Source organism: Euleptes europaea, chromosome 10 (assembly GCF_029931775.1).
Source record: "Euleptes europaea isolate rEulEur1 chromosome 10, rEulEur1.hap1, whole genome shotgun sequence".
NCBI classification, from domain to species: domain Eukaryota; kingdom Metazoa; phylum Chordata; class Lepidosauria; order Squamata; family Sphaerodactylidae; genus Euleptes; species Euleptes europaea.
This window is the reverse complement of record NC_079321.1, coordinates 6387979-6403797: the sequence shown is the minus strand read 5'-3', so window position 1 is coordinate 6403797 and position 15819 is coordinate 6387979. Positions and strand designations below refer to the sequence as shown.

The 15819-nt window shown below is 47.7% G+C and overlaps 1 protein-coding gene across 1 annotated transcript in view; it reads left to right on the top strand.

Moving 5' to 3' along the window:
• AFTPH (aftiphilin) overlaps positions 1 to 15819 on the top strand; it is a 270899-nt gene that overhangs the window by 25349 nt on the left and 229731 nt on the right. Inside the window, exon 9 of the mRNA XM_056856638.1 lies at positions 5169 to 5313. Within this exon, the coding sequence (XP_056712616.1) occupies positions 5169 to 5313 (145 nt within the window). The remainder of the gene's footprint in view (positions 1 to 5168; positions 5314 to 15819) is intronic.

The following is a 15819-nucleotide window of genomic DNA, read 5'->3' as shown; positions in this document are numbered from 1 at the left end:
GAGATTTGAGTTTTCGAGCACGTCTATTGGCGCCATTTTTTCCAACAGCATGTGCTCACTTTGTGTCCCTGTGTCACATTTTGGTAATTCTCTCAGTATTTCAAACTTTTTCATTCTTATTACAGTACATTTTTTAATGCATAATGCTGTTGCACAGTTAATATACAGTATAGTGTAAACATAACTTTTATATGCACTGGGAAACAAAAAAAAATTCTCGTGTCTCGCTTTACTGCAGTGGCATGGAACTGAACCCGCTATATCTCCAAGGTATGCTTGTAAATGGTGCACAGTTTTGCCATTTGGAGAGTGTGGCAGAAGTGGTTTGACTTAATAACATACTGTAGATTTGACAGTGGATGTTATTTTGATCCCGCCCCCCATAAAAGGATAAAAATCAAGAATGTGGGTGTGCATAGATGAGCTGGGCAAGGGGAGACATCAGAAAACTAGCACATGCATGTTCAGGGGGAGGGTGCGAAAAGAGGGTGTTTCAGGAGAGAGAGCGACTAAAATTCTCAGCAGTCAGGAATTGCTTGGAGCGACATGGCTTGGGAGAAGTGCCTTGAGATTGTGTCCTTCGCGGTCTTATTACATCACTGGTTCCGAGCCACGTATTGCATGTTTTGAGAGATTCAAAACAGATGAAAGGAAGTATTTCTTCACACAATGCATAGTTAAATTGTGGAACTCCCTGCCCCAGGATGTGGTGATGGCTGCCAACTTGGAAGGCTTTAAGAGGGGAAGAAGAAGAGTTGGTTTTTATATGCCAACTTTCTCTAGCACTTAAGGGAGAATCAAACTGGCTTACAACCACCTTCCCTTCCCCTCTCATAGCAGACACCCTGTGAGGGAGGTGGGACTGAGAGAGCTCTAAGAGAGCTGTGACTAGCCCAAGGTCACCCAGCTGGCTTCATGTGTAGGAGTGGGGAAACAAATCCAGTTCACCAGATTAGCCTCTGCCACTCATGTGGAGGAGTAGTGAATCAAACCCGGTTCGCCAGATCAGAGTCCACCGCTCCAACCCACCGCTCTTAACCACTACACCATGCTAGTGTGGACATATGCTGGGAGTGGACATATTCATGGAGGATAGGGCTATCCATGACTACTAGTCAAAATGAATACTAGTCATGATGCATGCCTATTCTCTCCAGTATCAGAGGAGCATGCCTATTATATTAGGGGCTGTGGAACATAGGCAGGATGCTGCTGCAGTCGTCTTGTTTGTGGGCTTCCTAGAGGCACCTGGTCGGCCCCTGTGTGAACAGACTGCTGGACTTGATGGGCCTCGGTCTAATCCAGCAGGGCTTTCCTTAAGTTCTTATATAATACGGGTACTGCAGAGGGCAAGAGCTGAACGAGAGTGTGGGCATGAGCCTCGATCAGCCCCGGCCTGCCCCTGCAGCAGCTGTTAGAGGAAGTTCTGAGGCTGGACAGGAACCTTTTATGGACCGTCTGCTGTGCGGGGTGGAGTCACTCGCAACAGCTGAGGCTCTGTACGAGTGTCCAGCATTGGGCATAGCTCAGTGGCTCAAAAACAAAAATTCGCTTTGAACGAATGTTTATCTTTCGAGCCACAAGTGCTGCAGAGAGGAGGGTGGGGTGAAGATTCAGTTCCAAGATCGGAAAAGTTGTCCTTGAGGGGGGGGGGGGAGGGAGCGAGCAGTGCCGCGTTCCACATGTTCATTTCAACTTCAACCAGGGGTCAGCCACCTTTGATGATATAAGAGCCGAACTGCATCAGAATTCAGAGCCGAGCGAGCAACAAAGAGCCAATATAAGATTGCCCATTTGCGTAAATAATAATAAAAAAATGTAATGCTAGTGATAATTGCCGTGTTGGTTAATAATCGACAAAGTTTCCACAGGCCAAACACTGGTTGAAGCAAGTCGTTAATTAAGAAGTGGTACGCGCAAGGTCTTACAACGTCATCAGTATAGAAAGGAAGAAGAGTTGGTTTTTATACCCCAATTTTCTCTATCTTTGAGGAGTCTCAAACTGGCTAACAACCAAATGAACACATGAAGCTGCCTTATACTGAATCAGACCCTTGGTCCAGAGAAGTCAGTATCGTCCACTCAGACTGGCAGAGGCTCTCCAGGGTCTCAGGTAGAGGTCTTTCACATCACCTACTTACCTAGTCCCTTTAACTGGAGATGCCGGGGATTGAACCTGGGACCTGCATGCCAAGCAGATGCTCTACCACTGAGCCACAGCCCCTCCCCATCGCTCATGTGGAGGAGTGGGTAAAGGAGCCCCCTACCAGGTTGTTTTAGCACATTGTCATCAATCTCTGAACGGTTTTCCCTTGGCTTAGTGGCAGCTGCTCACCTTTATCATTTCCCCCTCTGAAAAGCAACTCTAAAGCACCTTTAGTTCCATAAAAATCCTTGCCTGCCCCCTCCACTTACTGTATATTGTAGCATCCCATCTACCCCTCTAGTATACCTAAAGATTTCATTATGTTTTTTAAGATTCCTATTTGGCTTTATCACTATAGGTTGAAGACTGCTGACCTGGAGGGTAATTGCGATAAAATAAGGTCTTATGAGAAGAATGAATTGAGGAATGTTGTGCTTTTTTGCTAAATGAAAAAGCCATGTGTTTCATTCTATGCATTTATGATAGTTGGAGCGCTTTTTGTGGCGGAACACTAAATGGCGTGTTCATAAAAGACTTTCTCTACCACTTCAGGAAGAATCAAACTGGCTTTCAATCACCTTCCCTTCCCCTCCACACAACAGACACCCTGTGAGGTAGGTGGGGCTGATAGAGCCCAAGAGGGCTGTGACTACCCCAAGGTCATCTAGCTGGCTTCATGTGTAGGAGTGGGGAAACAAATCCAGTTCACCAGATTAGCCTCCGCCGCTCATGTGGAGGAGTGGGGAATCAAACCAGGTTCTCCAAATCAGTGTTCACCGCTCCAAAGCACCACTCTTAACCACTATACCAGGGGAGGGCCAACGGTCTGTGAGGAGCAACGAAAGAACAGGAACTGGGGGTGGGAGGCACAGAGCTTAGAATCAACTCCTCTCTCTGCCGCCCGCTTTTCCCTCTGTCTCTTTGATTGTGTGTATGTGTATGACTCTCCCATTGCATGCTGCCCGCAAAGAGCTCAAACTTTTAAATGGGTAAGATGGATGGAAGGTGCCAGTCAGAATGTAACTTGGGTACAGTCGTGATGGCTGCTATCCATTAACCCTTTAGCTTGGAAAGGAGGTCATCTGCTGAAGCTGGAGGGTGAGAGATTCAAAACAATACAAAAGGAAGTATTTCTTCACACAGCACATAGTTAAATGGTGGAACTCCCTGTCCCAGGATGTGGTGATTGCTGCCAACTTGGAAGGCTTTAAGAGGAAAATGGACATGTTAATAGAAGAGAGGGGTATTCATGGCTGCTAGTCAAAATGGATACTAGTCATGATGCATACCTATTCTCTTCAGGATCAGAGGAGCATGCCTATTGTGTTAGGTGCTGTGGAACACAGGCAGGACAATGCTGCTGCAGTCGTCTTGTTTGTGGGCTTCCTAGAGGCACGTGGCTGGCCACTGTGTGAACAGACTGCTGGACTTGATGGACCCTAGTCTGATCCAGCAGGGCTTTTCTTATGTTCTTTAGGCAGCCTGACGTTTAAGGAGTTCTCGGTGGACAAATGTACGTGAAAAAAGGGCTTGAAAGCCAGAGGCACAGAATGCAGGGTTCGCATAGAATCAGTGTTCTTTGCTTGTCATTCACTAATGTCCATGTTGAGTATTTGTGCATGTTCTGTACTGGTGGAAAGTGCCATCAAGTCGCAGTCGACTTGCGGCAATCTCGTGGGGTTTTCAAGGCAAGGCCCATTCAGAGGTGGTTTGCCATGGCCTGCTTCTTTGTAGCATTCCTGCACTTCCTTGGTGGTTTCCCATCCAAATGCACTTCTAGTGCAAAATGGGTGCCTGTATGCAAATGAGCATTTAGGCCTAACTTGATTATAACGTTCGGCGTATCTTCAAAGTGGCTGTTAAATAATAAACTACAGATAGAGTATCAGCCTTACCTTTACCAGACAGCAGATGGATTAAATGATAGTTGTAAGAACATACAGGAAAGTGTGAAATCAATGTAGTAAAATAAGATCTTATAGAAGAATATAAAGCACAACTGAATAAAAATGGGTGTTTCTGTCTTTTGCCTTTCCACGCGGGCAGACTCTCTGTTCGACTGGACTATCTAAGCATCTGCCAAATAATTCGTTGAGGGGTAAGGCATTATGTCTGGCCAAGAAGAAGAAAAGCCTTTGAAAGGTTGGAATGGAAGCACTGGAAAAGTTGGGGCGCTCTGTCCTCCCATCCAAGCACTAACCGGGAGCGTGCTACTTTAAGTTCCGAGATCTGATGAGATCGGGCTTAGCCTGTGCCTCCACATCAGAGCATGTTCTGTATCCTATAGGAAAAGTTCTCTACAATCAGCATTTCAGTGAGCTGAAGCTTCACAGGGGCCACGTTTGATTCCCTGTTCTGCTTTGGGAGCTTGCTGGGTGACCTGGGGCCAGTCACACACAGTCCGCCTAACCCACCTCACAGGATTCTTGAAAAGGTTAAAAATGGAGGAGAATAATGAAGTTGGTTTTCATATGCCAACTTTCTCTACCATGTAAGGCACAACAAACCAGCTTACAATAACCTTCCCTTCCCCTGCCCACAACACACACCCTGTGAGGTAGGTGGGGCTGAGGGAGTGTGACTAGCCCAAGGTCACCCAGCTGGTTCGTGTGGAGGAGTGGGGAAGCCAACCTGGTTCACCGGATTAGCGTCCGCTGCTCATGTGGAGGAGTGGGGAATCAAACCTGGTTCTCCAGATCCGAGTCCACTGCTCTTAACCACTACACCACGCTGAAAGCCGCTTTGAGGGCCCCATTGGAGGGGAAGGTGGGATATAAATGGGATACCTACCCTTGGGGTTCTGTTCTTTTGCTGGGTTTTACTGGTGGCTCTGGAATGGCCACATTAGAATGACCCATCCTAAGAGGTCTGGAACGGGCCCTTAAAGTTTGCACGAAACTTTGCACGTGAGCAGCGGACCTGCGTTCTCCTTGCACCAGTGGCAGTAAGCTCTCTAAGGAGTGTCGGTAGAAGGGGATCATTCGCTCTGCTTTCAACCCCGCTCGTTTCTTTGTTTCGACAGAAAGCCCAGAAAGGAAGAACGGCTCAGCGAAGAGGCCGCCCAGGTGATTGCTAGCCTTCCCGACTTAACTTTCATGCATGCCAAGGTGTTGATGTTCCCTGCCACATTAACGCCTTCAGCGAGTTGCCAAGACCAGGTAGACTAAAGCGAGGAGGGGACCGGACCGTTTCTATTGATTCGCGTCCCTCCCCGCCCCCCTTTCTTGGTCCTCTAAAAGTGATCTTTGCTCTCCCGAAAAATTCGAGTTCAGCTGATTTGTTGGTAAGCAGCACTAGAACGGTATACATAGATATGTATATTTATTTACATACTGGAGTCCTAAATTTATATTAGAAAAAAAAACGAGTGTAAATAACTGGGGAGGGTTGAATCTTTTTTGAAGATTTATCCCTTTTTCTTTTTTTTGCGTGTGCTGGGGTGTAAACATTTACGTCTTTGTGGAATACACTGGTGGCGTCCTTCTTACAAAACTTTATAAACATTTTTTAAAAATGGAGACTTCCAATCTTTTTTCTCTTTGAATTTCTCCCTCAAATGTTTTCTTTTCAGAATGAGTTGCAATTCCCCCCCCCCTTTTAATGAAAACATGTTTGCTAAATGAGCCGAAAAGGTTTAGGGAGGGTCTTTCAGTGGTTTTGTTTGATCCATCTAATAAAGTTTTTTTTTTCTTTCGGGGTGGGGGGTTACGTTTTTTTAATAGCTTCCTGGCTTCTGGAAGCATGGATTTATCTTTACCCCTCACGAGGTTTACTATCCTGTTTAGCTAAGTTATAGAGCACTGCCTAATTACTTGATTTTTGGGGATCTACGTGTTAAAATCTATTTTGGTTTGGGACGGAAGGACCAAAAACTATCTGAATGTCTTACAATGAAATATACCTGTTAGTTTTGTTTTGTTTTTTTTCGTTGTTTTTTCCCCTTTGTACCACTATTCTTTATGTTTGATTTTTGCACAGTGTAAATGGACATAATCATAGATTGCTATGGTTTAGGCTGTATGTACAGTAAAACTATGGGTTGTAAATGTTTGGGGAAATTCCTATGGAAAAAAAAGAGAATGCTATGTAGAACAACCTCTGACAAGGTTTATGTGCATGCTCAAGGTCTTTTTTGAAATTTCAGTGTATAAATTTCCTCTTAGCTTACACAAAATAAAAAAAAATAAAATTATATATAGTCTGTTAATGTGTGTGGAAATATTGTTGCATCCCTTGTGCTTTCTGTACTGACCAAGACAGAGCGGAACGTCCCATCTTGTTCTATAAGAAAAAAAGTCTTTGTCTAACAGTTTTACAACTAGAGATGTAAAATTTCCAGAAGTTTTGAAGAAGAGCTGGTTTTTATATGCCGACTTTCTCTATGGAGAAGAATAATGAAGAAGTTGGTTTTCATATGCCGAACAAACCAACTTACAATAACCTTTCCTTCCCCTCCCCACAACAGACACCCTGTGAGGTTGGTGGGGCGGAGAGAGCTGTGACTAGCCCAAGGTCACCCAGCTGGCTTCATGTGGAGGAGTGGGGAAACCGACCCGGTTCACCAGATTAGCATCCGCTGCTCATGTAGAGGAGTGAGGAATCGAACCTGGTTCTCCAGATCAGAGTCCACCACTCAAAACCACTGCTCTTAACCACTACACCATGCTGGCTCTCTCAGCCACAAGGGGATGGGGAGATGAAATTTGGGGAACTATTGAGATGTATGCAATGCTTACTCTCCTATCAAACTTAAGCTAATTTTACCGCTTTAACATAAAATGTATCATTTATAATTTAGCATATAAAATAGCAGTGTTTGACATTTGTGGGATTTAGAAGTTACAAATGCCTTTGTTTTCTACTAGCAAAATTGCAAATATACCCAATACTTGTGCAAAACTGCAAACTAATGTACCATATGCTACCTTAGCATGCGTAACTTGGTTCCAGCCAGATGCTGTCTCCTTCCTTCTATGAGTGCTCAGTTCTCAATGAAACTTTCAGAGTTTACCTTTGAGGCTTTGGTGCAGTTTCTTCCCCACCTCTTTTCTGATCTCCCCCCTCCCCCCCCCCCCAGCAAGGTAGGGCAAGGAGACTGGGTATATGCGTTACAGCCGGTTTGAAGGAGAGGTGAAAATGTCAACCACAAGTGAAGGGTTAGGTCAAAAGGATAACAGAAGGCAGGGAAAGACCTCCATGTTCCCCTCGTGAAGATTTAGGTATCCTTCTAGGTGCAGAAATGTGTGGATTTAAAAAGCTGTGTATGTCGACAGTGCCCACCTTATCTTTAAAAGCATTCCACACGTTCTAAAAGAGAAGAAGGATTAGTTTTTATACCTTGATTTTCTTAACCTTTAAGGAGTCTCAAACCGGCTTACAATCGCCTTCCTCTCCCCACAGCAGACACCTTGTGAGGTAGGTGGGGCTGAGAGAGTTCAGAGAGGACGGTGACTGGCCCAAGGTCGCCCAGCAGGCTTCATGTGGAGGAGAGGGGAATCCAATCCGGTTCGCCAGATTAGAGTTTGCCGTTCTTAACCACTACACCACACTGTGTCTTATCGGAGTGGTTTTTTTTCCATTACTTCCCAGCATTTCTAATTTTTCCATTGGAAAAATGGGGGGAAAGCCTTCAGAAACAAACAAAAACACTCCCCCCTAAATTTTTCCAGGTTTTCCCTGGGCTGTCGCATCTCTATTTACAACACACACAAAAATAAATATTTTAGATTTGGGGGGGCAATGTGTGTGTTCTGCCTGCCTGATAAATCATAGGTCATCATCCCACCCCTCCGCAACAAAGTAAGTATCTGTCAGAATGGACCTGAAATGAATTGAGCCACCGCTGGTGTTCTCGCAGGAATCCCACAGAAGTGTCTTTTCCTAGCTGAGGGCGGCCTGCAGGGCACCTGGGAACTGCTCTGCTTGCTTGCGTGTCCGGAACAAGCACAGCTTCTGGAAGGGCAGGGCCACTTAACTGAAAGGCAGGGGGAAACAGTGACTCTCGTTTGCTACACTGCTTTCTCCTAGTGTGTAAAAATCATTCCTTATGTCCATTCGATGCATCTGTTCCTTTCCACATGGTATAGGTCAGTGGGTCCCAAACCTTTCGGGCCACTGCCCCCTTGGTTCCACAAACTCTTTTGATTTAATTTCAACCCGTTGGTTCTGGTCCGACCTTCTGGGGCAACAGAAAAGAACTCGGCACCCTCCTCTATATGACAACCCTTCAAGCACTTGAAGATGGTTATCATATCCCCTCTCTGTCTTGCTGCTACCCACTGGATTGTTACTTGTGGTTCCTCATCACAGTTATCTGTGCAAGATTAATGTTGTGCTTTTGTGGAACCTTTTCGGTGGGTCCTCATTCTCAGCCATTTGGCTTATGATTCCTTGCCAATTCTCCCTAGCTGCTCCCCAGCACTCTTTGGGGAGAAGCCTGGAATAAAAAATTATTTGAAGGCAAGGGTGGGTGGTGAATGCAGAAGAGGGAGGCGCTTTTGAGGGGTTGCCACCCCCGCCCCCTTTGCTGTGAAACTGAGAAGAGCGAGAGAAGGCAGGGACCTGGCCAGATGAGATGAGTGACCCGCAGGAACAGTTTCTGGGTAGCGCTGTTGCAACTCAGTGGGGCAGCTCTGGGATCGCAGAAGCAAACGACTCTGCTGCCATTTTGCTGGTGAAGCCTTGACACGAAATTAAACATACGACGACAGGGAGAAGATGCCAGGATAACGGATTACATCTTGAGAGGAAGAACATGGGAACAAAAATGTATCGAGGCACTCCCCCATCAGAAAGGATCCGCAGGGAGCTCGTAAACAGGGTTGACGTGGGTGAACATATTGTGGTCACTCCGTTCGGTTGAAATACACGGGACTGCCCCCATGTAGTGGACCAGCAGGGTGACAATAAAGTAACATTTGTGTATTGTGTGAGTATGGTACCACAATCCACGCGCATTCCATATTGTGTAATGCACAGAAGATCAGACTGATATGGTAGCTGCAAAACAGGTAACAAAGGTAAATAAATTTCAGACTGGCTTCTTGGTGTACGCAAAAGTGCTGAGTTTCAGAGGGTTGGTCTGCAGTAGAAGAGCTAGATTCGCGGCCAGTAGCACCTTAGAGACCAACGAGATTTTTGGGGTATGAACTTTCGAGAGTCAAAGGTGCCTTCGTCAGATCTCTTAAGACGCTACCGGACTTGAATCTAACCAATATACTAAGGTTATGCGATGCATGGCATTGCATTCTTTCTTTTAGCTACCTGCACAGACTAATTGTTTCTTGGAGGAGACCAGCCTACCAAATCCCTCGATCTGCAGGGTTTAAGGGTGGCGCAGCCCAATGGGCAGCAAGGTAGGTGTGGCTCTGGTATTCAGGGACTCAAGCTGCCCCTGTTCGATTACCTGTTTGGAAAAGTCAGCTTGTTTTTACATGTGCCTTCTGCACTTTATCCAAACGGTGTAGAATCATGGAGTTGGAAGGGGCCGTAGAGGCCATCTAGTCCAACCACATGCTTAATGCAGGATCAGCCTAGAGCATCCCTGACAAATGTTTGTCCAGCCCCTGGTTAAAAACTGCCAGTAAGGGGGAGGTGGCAAACAACTGACTTTTCCAAAAAGGTAATCGAACAGGGACAGCTAGAGTTCCAATGGGAGAAACGTTTCTCCCTTTCTCATAATACCAGAATGTGGGGTCATCTGCTGAAGCTGGAGGGTGAGAGGTTCAAAACAGATGAAAGGAATTATTTCTTCACACAATGCATAGTTAAATTGTGGAACTCCCTGCCCCTGGATGTGGCGATGACTGCCAACGTGGAAGGCTTTAAGAGGGGAATGGACATGTTCATGGAGGAGAGGGCTATTCATGGCTACTAATAAAAATGGATACTAGTCATGATGCACCCCTATTCTCTCCAGGATCAGAGGAGCATGCCTATTATATTAGGTGCTGTGGGACACAGGCAGGATAATGCTGCTGCAGTCGTCTTGTTTGGGGGCTTCCTAGAGGCACCTGGTTGGCCACTGTTTGAACAGACAGCTGGACTTGATGGGCCTTGGTCTGATGCAGCATAGCCTTTGTTATGTCTTTATGCCTTGCCTGACCCAACAAAAACAGCGCCTGAGGAATTTGGGTCCATATGTGGAGGAGAATTACGAAGCAGATAATCTACCTTAGCCAAAGACCACCTTTTAAAAGGTCCTGACGCTGACCAGGAAGCATTAAACTTTTATAGTCTGCCACATTACTTCCTGATTTAAGTTTTTTTGGAAACCTTGATTGTGAAGATTTGACAATTAACCCTCAAAGATGTACGCATGTTTTTAAAAATCTGCCAAGAGTATAATGGCGGCATGCTCTTTCCATGTTGACTTTTTAAGCTTTTTCTTTGCAGGATGCTTCTGTGTGCGGGTAGATCGGTTAACTTTGCAGCCGGCTTCCTGGTATCCACTTGCTACTTGTCAGCACAAAAGAAACTGGACAAAACCTGCTTGGTTCTGACCAGGAGGGCCGTCTTACACAAAGCCATCGATTCCCCTTCGTTGCTGAACTCGCTCTGTGAAAAGCCATCTGCTTTAACAAGTCACAGGACATAACTTCCTTTTGTTGCCGGTTTGCTGGCCGTCTCTGATTACAATAGCGCGTACCTCCTCTCCACACTGCCCTTCTACATGCTTGCTTTCTAACGGACTCGCGCTCCTTTTCTTCCTTTGCACTTGAAAATCAGACCGGTCGTCAATGCTTTTTTTTGGTTGTTGTTTCCATCGTCTGTGTCTTTTCTGAGCCCGGCAAATGGCAGAACGGCAGAAAAGAGCCGTATTGCTATTATCCACAGGAGATGGTTGAGTGTTGACTCATGATTCTAGGCTGGTTGGGCTCTGCTGCCGAAGGGAGGCAAGAGTGGGGGAAGCCAGCTGCCGGCTGAGCTTCCATCGCCACACAATCGTTTCTTGGGGGCAGCTGCCCGTTTGTTTTCGACCGTCTTGAGCGGCAGGGCTGGCGGTGTCACAGAAAAGGAGGATGGCGGCGTGAAGAAGGACGGCGCCGTCTGCTCGCTGATGCCCATGGCCAGACAGCTGGCGAGTTGCCCATCATACGAAGCATTTGCATCCAACCCTTTCGAGAGGGTCAGTATTTATCGTTCCATATTGAAGGAGGAGAATTGGTTTTTATATACTGATTTCCTCTACCTTTTAAGGAGAATCGAACCAGCTTACAATCTCCTTCCCTTCCTCCTCCCCACAACAGATACCTTGTGAGGTAGGTGGGGCTGAGAGAGTTCAGAGAGAACTGTGACTAGCCCAAGGTCACCAGCAGGCTTCATATGGAGGAGTGGGGAAATCAATCCAGTTCTCCAGATTAGAGTCCGCCGCTCATGTGGAGGAATGGGGAATCCAACCCGGTTCTCCAGGTTAGAAGCCGCAGCTCATATGAAGGAGTGGGGAACCATCCGGTTCTCCAGATTAGAGTCCGCCGCTCATGTGCAGGGGTGGGGAATCGAACCCGGTTCTCCAGATTAGAGTCCACTGCTCTTAACCTCTATACCACGCTGGCTCCCCCAGCGCCCCTTCACGTCCCCTTCCCACTATTAGTTTACCCTTCTTTTCTGTAGCTAACTTTTTTACACAGTAAGATTAAAAAACAAAACACTGGCAGTTTTGTGCTTTTTCTCCCCCCAACTGGGCCTGTGCGTACTCTGCCTGATGTGTGCCCACATTGGGGTAAGTGCCAGGCAAAGGGCTCCGTCTCGCCAGCACAGACTCCCCCTGCAGCCCCGGCCACAAGAAGGACCCTCTGTGTTATGCGGCTCACGCTCATTCACTTTCTGCTGCGCCTTGGGGGGGCGAGGCCCTCTGTAACCCCTTCCTCCTCGGTGTGAGGAGAAGCCACGAACCAGAGATCTGGGTCTTTCTTTGTGCTCCCTCACCCACCCATTCCACGGCTCGGACGACACGTGAAACTCCGTGGAATGAGTCCTGGTTTGCCAGCGTGGTGTAGTGGTTAAGAGGTTTGGAGAGGTGGAGTCTGATCTGGAGAACCGGGTTGGATTCCCCACTCCTACACATGAGCGGCGGAGGCTAATCTGGTGAACTGGATTGGTTTCCCCACTCCTCCGCATGAAGCCAGCTGGGTGACCTTGGGCTAGTCACAGCTCTGTTAGGGCGTCTGTTGTAGGGAGGGGAAGAAGAGGCGATTGTAAGCCAGTTTGAGTCTCGCTTAATTGGTAGAGAAAGTCAGCATATAAAAACCAACTCCTCTTCTTCAATTTGTAAAATGCAGAGTGGCCTCTAAAACTCAGAATGGGAGGGAGGTGGCGACCCCAGAACTCTCGCCCTGCCATGCGCTCAAAAGCGCTGGCCCCTTTCCTCCCAAGGAAGGAGAGGATAACGCAAGCACTTGTTGTCACAAGTAGTTTAAGGCCAACACCCAGACTTCCTTTGCTTTGCAACGCCAGTAAACAAAATAAGGGGGAAGAAACCCTACCTTAAAAAAACGAAAACTGGGTACCCAAGTTTGGGTGGAGAAGGTAAAATGATATAATAGGAAAATATTTTTATGTTAAGGTGCATATATCAGGGTTAAAACATTAAAAATGATCAAACAAGGCACAATGGCAACTCATAATGTTGATAGACTTACCGTAAACCACACACCATACATGTTTCGGCCTACTTGTTTTATCAGCGGTCACATAAAAACCCATATAATGCACACACAAGTAATACACAAATGTGTCGCCACATATAGATAACTTTATACAAACCCCGGCATGCGTATATAATGTATAATAAATTTCAAATTGGAAACCCCTCAATTAGAAATCCCTCTAGGCTGAAATGCCTATGGTGTATGTTTTAAGTCTTATCAACCTTATGAGTTGCCGTTGTGCCTGGTTTTATCATTTCGAAGAAGAGTTGGTTTTTATATGCTGACTTTCTCTACCACTTAAGGGAGAAACAAACTGGTTTACACTCTCTTTCCCTTTCCCTCCCCACAAGACACCCTGGGAGGTAGGTGGGGCTGAAAGAGCTGTGACTAGCCCAAGGTCACCCAGCTGGCTTCGTGTGTAGGAGTGGGGAAACAAATCCCGTTCACCGGATTAGCCTCCTTCGCTCATATGGAGGAGCGGGGAATCAAACCCGGTTCTCCAGATTAAAGTCTACCACTTCAAACCACCACTCTTAACCACTACACCACGCTAGCTCTTAACCCTGATATAAGCCCCTTAAAATAAAAATATATTTCTATTATATCATTTTACCTTCTCCACCCAATCTTGGGTACCCCGTTTTTGCTTTGCAATTTTAGCGGCTGCCTGCATTGGGCTGTTTCTCTTGGCCCAGAGGAAAAGAGCATACTGCAAAGTCTCTGCTGGTGCTCCCTCTGAGGAAGAGAGGGCTGGGGAGCTGTCTGCCTGTGTCCGAGCCCTTAAGGGGGTCGACCGGCAGGAGGAACTACTGCTGCTTGCCGTCCAGCCCTTGCTGGGTTTGAAGGGTGTGTCCCCCCCCCCCGGTCCAAGTGAGTTGCGGGCCTTCCTTTGGTCCCGTGGCCTGCTCGTCTCGCCTGCCGTCTTACAGGGGCTACGGCCGAACCGCGTCTTTCTGCTCTGAAATTGTCCTATATTACAAACAGGCGCGTGGCAGAGAGCCCGCTGTTTACTCCAAAAGGCTTTTGAGTTTGAATAGCTGGCAAGAGCTGCGTGCAACTCCAGCCGGAGGGGCGGAGGGACAAGCGGGCCTTTGGGCCAACAATTCTAACTCGCACAATCCCATTTTCATCTAGCTCGAAGAAGAAGAGTTGGTTTTTAGATGCCGACTTTTTCTACCACTTAAGGAAGAATCAAACCGGCTTACAATCACCTTCCCTTCCCCTCCCCACAACAGACACCCTGGGAGGTAGGTGGGGCTGAGAGAGTGTGACTAGCCCAAAGTCACCCAGCTGGCTTCATGTGTAGGAGTGGGGAAACCAACCTGGTTCACCAGATTAGCGACCGCTGCTCCTGTGGAGGAGTGGGGAATCAAACCTGGTGTCCAGATCAGAGTCCACTGTTCCAAACCACCACTCTTAACCACTATGCCATGGTGGCGCTCAAAGAGATTAGGTGGGGCTGAGAGAGCTCTAAGACAGCTGTGACTAGCCCAAGCTCACCCAGCAGACTTCATGTGTAGGAGTGGGGAAACCAACCCAGCCCACCAGATTAGCCTCCGCCGTTCATGTGGAGGAGTGGGGAATCAAACCCAGTTCTCCAGATCAGAGTCCACTGCTCCTAACCACCGCTCTTAACCGCTATACCACGCTGGCTCTCAAAGAGATTAACAAAGAGATCCAGGGCTGGGAGGAACTGGGTTCAAGACAAGGGACCTCAGGCAGTTTCCACTTCCAGCCAACAAACAGAACTAATCAAGCAGGTGCTCCATCCCATGAGACTAAACCCACTCACCCAAATATGGAGGGGGAGAGGACCACTCTTTTGTAACATAGGCAACAAATATACCAAAATTAGGGTTGGCAACCACCAGGCGGCACCTGGAGATCTCCCGCTTTTGCAGTTGATTTCCAGACGACCAAGATCAGTTCCTCTGGAGGAAATGGTCTGCTTCAGAGGGTGGGCTCTATGGCATTATACCCTTCTGAAGTCCCTCCCATCCCCAACCCCCCATCCCCAGGCTCCACCCCCAAAATATCCAGGAATTTCCCAACCTGGAGTTGGCAACCCAAGGTCACCCAGCTGGCTTCATGTGGAGGAGTAGGAAACCAACCTGGTTCACCAGATTAGCATCCACTGCTCATGTGGAGGAGTAGGGAATCCAAACCCAGTTCTCCAGATTAGAGTCCACCGCTCCAAACTACCGCTCCAAACCTGGAGTTGGCAACCCTATGTTCTGCCCACTTAACCTCCCCCAAGGTACCGGGGCTGCTGGGCATGGGCGTTAGGCCGGGTCTCACTCTGTCTCTCTCACACACACATATGTGTCTTGGAAGGAGCCACGTTCTGACCGGCCCCTCCCGCTTCCCTGGTGCGGAAGATGCGCGCATGCGTCCCTTTCTCCTCGTGCGGCATTTTTGGCGTGCCTGCCTCCCACTCATAGGCCTCGCCTGCTTCCCTCAGGCCAGGAAGGAGTAGGTGGGGGAAACAGCCAAAAACTTGAGGAGCGCAACAACGAAGGAGAAGCAGCCAGGTGGAAAACAATGACCGAGCCAGCGTGGTGTAGTGGTTAAGAGCAGTGGTTTGGAGCAATGGACTCTGATCTGGAGAACTGGGTTTGATGCCCCACTCCTCCACGAGAGCGGTGGACGCTAATCCGGTGAACCGGGTTGGTTTCCCCACCCCTACACATGAAGCCACCTGGGTGACCTTGGGCTCGTCACAGTTCTCTCCGAACTCTCTCAGCCCCACCTACCTGACAGGGTGTCTGTTGTGAGGAAGGGAAGGGAAGGCGATTGTAAGCCGGTTTGAGTCCTCCTTAAGTGGTAGAGAAAGTCGGCATATAAAAACCAACTCCTCTTCTTCTTGTGGGGAGACCCTTGGATTGGTGGAATGAGACGAGGATCTCTGTGTTGAAGAAGCACATGGCTCTGGGGCAAGGTTGCCAAACTCCAGGTGTGGCCTGGAGATCTCCTGGAATTACCACTGATCACCAGACAAGGGAGTCTAGTTCCCCTGGAGAAAAT